This window comes from Dioscorea cayenensis, chromosome 20 (assembly GCF_009730915.1).
Source record: "Dioscorea cayenensis subsp. rotundata cultivar TDr96_F1 chromosome 20, TDr96_F1_v2_PseudoChromosome.rev07_lg8_w22 25.fasta, whole genome shotgun sequence".
Classification (NCBI taxonomy): domain Eukaryota; kingdom Viridiplantae; phylum Streptophyta; class Magnoliopsida; order Dioscoreales; family Dioscoreaceae; genus Dioscorea; species Dioscorea cayenensis.
The window spans coordinates 25,747,069-25,751,757 of record NC_052490.1 but is presented as its reverse complement, the minus strand read 5'-3'; the positions used below and the strand labels follow the sequence as shown (position 1 = coordinate 25,751,757).

The window sequence follows — 4,689 nt, the reverse complement described above, 5'->3', positions numbered from 1 at the left end:
AACGTCCGCCGGACTTTGACACTCACGACTCGACCGTGATAACGAAAACAAGTGTCTCAGACATTCGAACGCTCACAGCTGTCGCATAACAAGCGCATCAACTCGAACCCGCAAAAACGCATAACATTAAAAAAGGTTAAACAACACACATTCATAAAAACGACTATTAATCAATGTGTCATGGTCGGACTTAAACGAAGATCCTGATAGTTAAACACAGAATGTAATAGTTGTACACTGACGTCATTTTCTTAAACGGTAATGTAAAAGTCTCAGTGGTAAATGTCAACCCTCGTCTTTAAAGGATAGTTTCTCGATCTCCTCCTCTAGAGAATCCTCCGCAATCACGCAATACGTGAAAAACTTTCTTTTCTTACCCAAGTCGAAATGCTTTCTTTAATTGCTTTCCCGCTCATCCATCACCGGAGAATCCTCCGCGATTCGTGCAATTATGAGAGGATTTCGCTTCAGGTGAAAAAGATAGTTTAACTAGTTCGGGTGATTACGGCTAATCGATTCTCAAGATAAGGAAGAAGGCTCACGAAACATCCTTTTCGTGACAGAGTGGTCGTCCATGGGAAGTGGAGGAAGAGGAGGAGGAGGAGGAGGAGGATGATGATGAGGACGACGAGGAGTGGTTGTCCATGGGGAGGGTTCTTCCCCGGGTTATTTATGGTGTGAAGTCCACAAGCAGTCGACTCTTCATATCCGAGAAAAAGTTAAACGACAAACGGGCCGACATCGATCGATGAGAACGAACGGGTGTTCGGAAATTTGATAGTCACGCGCATAAGAATTAATGCCGCCATTAATTCTATGCACGGATACCATAACCTCGACACCGCCACGCGCCACCGCCAACAATTCAGATCAAACGAAAAAGATCACCGCTTTTACGCAGAGACTTTCTGAGCATTTACACGCTAATACGAATAGTTATACATGTAAAGATAATGTTAAACGGAGCTGGCAAAAGTATTAAACGGATATGACAATTATTAAACATATTAGTAAAATATTTAAACGGATAATAGCAAATAGATAACCATAAACGAGAAGAACTTTACAACGAAATGAACTCGTCGTAATTACTGTTCTTCTCGTCGTAATACAACTTTACAACCATAAACGAGAAGATCGACAACGGCACATGCTCGCCTCGACAATAAAAATCGACTACATCTCATTTCGAAGACGAAGTGCATTTCGACCAATCCGATGGAAATCAATTTCATTTTCTGCTCGAGAAACCGATTTATATATTTCGGTATGATAATGAGGAGAACAACAAGATGTAATGCAACCCTCGCATTGTCTCATCGAAACCAAGCTAGAAAGTTCTTCAAAAAGGTCGAATACGACGTGATTTTGAGCACTTTCCTTTCCCACCATTTTCGTGCCAAAAATGGGATTTCACAACACTGGACCCATTCGAAGTGAACTGTAGGGGGTAAAAGGGAAGTTAAACACTAACTAAGCGGTCGTCCGGTGTGTAAAAAGTAGGAGGGGGTTTTTGAAAGTTTTGAAAATTACGAGGTATGAATGTAATTTTCCCATAAAAAAAACATGACCATAATTTATTTATAAAAGTTTTGGTAAAATGAAATCATTGTTATTTATTTATATATCTCTAAATTTTTTTTGGGTAAAATAACCAACATACCTCAAACTTTTTTTTAATCTCTACCGGAGGAAGGATAGACAAGAATAAAAAATAATATAGTTTTATATTATTTTTAAGTAAATATTAGAGCTCTTGAAGTATATTAGGACACTATAACAATGTATATTTTGCAATTATCTACTTTTTATGGGGTACACAAGTAATTGTCAACAATAATTTAAGCTTTGAATTGTACCATTTTAAGTTGTTCATCAGACATGTGTGGCTCTATACAAAATTTAAAAATAAATCTCAAATTTCAAAATTGAACTAATCCATATCTGGCCAAAGCAATATCATAGTTTCTGCCTTTTATTTTATTATCTTTAGAGCTTCCTTTAGACATGCATCTCACTAGATTTGAACCTTTGTGCTCTCTGTATTCTCCAGTTACTGAACCATACTTTTCAGTAGAATTGATCCATTTTGAATCAAAGAAAGGATGAACTCTAATTAAATTAAAACCCAAAACTGTCAACAAGTTTCATACGCTTAAACATTTTCAAGTAAGATAGTGCTTGAGGTTCAAGCAGTTCTTTCCAGGATAATACAGCAATGCTTGGTAAAATGCAACAAGAAACATGGTGTGGCTGAAATGCGGTTGTCTTTGTAACATGTTGCTGGTCTATGACCTCCCTCGACCCCTAAAGCCACCACCTCCACGGAAACCACCCTGGAGGACCCCTCTGCCACCCCTTGGGCCACCTCTGCCACGAAAAACCTCCACCTCTACTCCCCCACCCCGGCCTCCACCCCTTCCACCACCACGGCCTCCACCTCTTGAAACAGCTTGTCCCCTGCAACATGGATTGCATAATTAGATTAATCTCCTCTGGCAACAGACGCTATATTGAAATACCATCGGTTTAATTATCAAATTGGTCCCTCTATTATAGTGAAAGTGCCCTTTTAGTCCCCCTATTATTTTTTGTCCTTCCAGGATCCCTCTATTTTACTATTTAGTGAAATGTCAGTCCCTTCCTCTCATATAAGTTGTCCCTAGAAGATCCCTAAGAGAGACTTACATTTCACTAAATGGTAAAATAGCGGGATCCCGGAAGGATAAAAAATAATAAGGGGACTGAAAGGGCACTTTCACTATAATAGAGGGACCAATCAGAGATGTGGTTTCCAAACACCAAACTCAATATCTGATAACTAGAGAATTCAGTAACACTATACAATTGAAATAAAAATCTCAAATCAATTTGGTAACCAAATTTAAAAACAACGAATCTGGTCTTGAATAGAACAAGATGGTATGGTCAAAAGGGGAAGCCCCATTGTTATCTTGTTTTGCCAGCAAAGCAGGCAAGGCACTATATTGGGAGTGGAGGGAAAATCAGAGTATAGTCTAGCATGATAATAGCTAAGAAGATGATTGTATAATGACTTGGAAACACCTTTCAAAGTGCATAGTATGATATCCGGGCATGAAACAAGGGCAAACTAAAATTCGGGTTGCATGCTGCCATTCAGCATCTCTTTGAGCAAATAAATCAAGCAATATATGAAAACCATAGCGTAACACCATTATACTCTTTGACAAAAAAAGTTAACAAGCATAAGTCTTTGATTCTTGATCCAGAAATAATAGTGTCACCAGGGCCTTGGTTGGCAAACCAACAGGAAAACTAGAACAATCAAATTTGACGCCAATAGAGAGTTTTCTCCATAATTTATTCAAAGTACTTGTTTCTTGATACATGGATCATGAAACTGGGATGCCCAATGCCCAATTTCTAAAAGTTCAAACCATTTAGTGAAATAGCTAAACTAGTTCTATTATGGTTTCAATTGTACTGATCACAATAACTACTGTTAGAGCTATTAACCATTCAAAAATGTGTTTTTAGAGCTGGCACCATGAGAAAAACATTACTCAATCAGCAGTATATACACAATCAAGAGACAACCTATTTCAGGTTAGATTAGAGAGGTAATTTTACGATTACAAGTATTCTGTACTTCAACTTCCCAAACCTATGCCTTATGAATGAAATTTTTCCCTCATAATACATCACAGATTGCAGATTACAGTAGTTATAAACAGCAATTCAAGTAGGGGAAAATTTCAAAAATTTCAAGAATCACCACAAAAATAAAAAAAGATTAAAAAAACAAAAACTTACTTTTGGCTGTGGGAGAAATCTTGACAATGGCAACAGCTTTGCAGGATCAATGTAGAACTTGTCTCCTTTGGAATAAGAAGTTGCTATTATCCCTTCCATCATCTTAATAGAGAAATACTGAAAAAAAGTGGCAACAAGGATCAACAAACTTCAAAACACAAAGCATCCAGTAAGCAACATAGACCTAGACAAATGAAACCAAGAAAAAAGAGAAATTTTTTCAAAAGCTCACTGATTCATTGATGGGGCCGAAGATCTCATCCACTTTCCCGATCTGCGTCTTGTTCTGAAGATAAATCGGAGCATTAAAGTAAGGCACTTTCTCATTGGTGAGCTTCGTCACAGCATCTCCCTCACAAGCATGAAGAAACGACGAGATCTCTGGAAAATTGACAGATTAGTATGGAATCCAAAAAAGATTAGAGATTTCAAAGACCCTTCAATGGAAACGAACCTACGACTTCAGCCGGAGGGCCTTCATCGCGAAAGCCACCGCCACCACGGCCACCGAAGCGCCCGCCTCTCCCGCCGCCAAAGCGCCCGCCATCACGGCCCCTGAACCCTCCGCCGCCTCTAGGAGGACGCATCTTCCCGCCGACGATGGAGGAGCAACCCTAACAACAAAAACACCCGCGGGCGGCCAACGCTTCCGAGGGTTTAGGGTTTTAGCGGGTTCATTTCTAGGGCTTTAGTAAATGACCAAATACTCCTCGTCTCCATGTGAGGAAATAAGGGTATTTTTGTCATTTGAATGACTTCATGCTAATTAATATTCATGCACAACCCCAGAAATACACAAATTTCAGAAATTATGTATAGATCCTATCCATTATTTTCTCATTTTTCAATTTTGAAAAATTGAAAATTACATATATATATATACTCGTATAAATA

The 4,689-nt window shown here is 38.7% G+C and overlaps 1 protein-coding gene across 1 annotated transcript; it reads right to left on the bottom strand.

Moving 5' to 3' along the window:
- Positions 1 to 2,087: 2,087 nt before the first annotated feature.
- Positions 2,088 to 4,457, bottom strand: LOC120251205 (putative H/ACA ribonucleoprotein complex subunit 1-like protein 1). The gene is made up of 4 exons (XM_039259740.1): positions 4,250 to 4,457; positions 4,028 to 4,176; positions 3,795 to 3,912; positions 2,088 to 2,464 (listed from the first exon to the last, which is right to left on the bottom strand). Exons 1-4 carry the CDS (start codon positions 4,380 to 4,382, stop codon positions 2,289 to 2,291), a joined length of 576 nt encoding a protein of 191 aa, XP_039115674.1. The 5' UTR covers positions 4,383 to 4,457; the 3' UTR covers positions 2,088 to 2,288.
- Between the last annotated feature and the right edge of the window lie 232 nt (positions 4,458 to 4,689).

What these genes read in the sequence shown, in the direction of transcription:
- LOC120251205 (XM_039259740.1), bottom strand. Translation starts at nt 4,382, where the DNA reads ATGCGTCCTCCTAGAGGCGGCGGAGGGTTCAGGGGCCGTGATGGCGGG. An exon ending in CCCTCCGGCTGAAGTCGTAG is followed by an intron (nt 4,177 to 4,249) that starts GTTCGTTTCCAT and finishes TCAATTTTCCAG; the next exon opens with AGATCTCGTCGTTTCTTCAT. An exon ending in TCGGCCCCATCAATGAATCA is followed by an intron (nt 3,913 to 4,027) that starts GTGAGCTTTTGA and finishes ACTTTTTTTCAG; the next exon opens with TATTTCTCTATTAAGATGAT.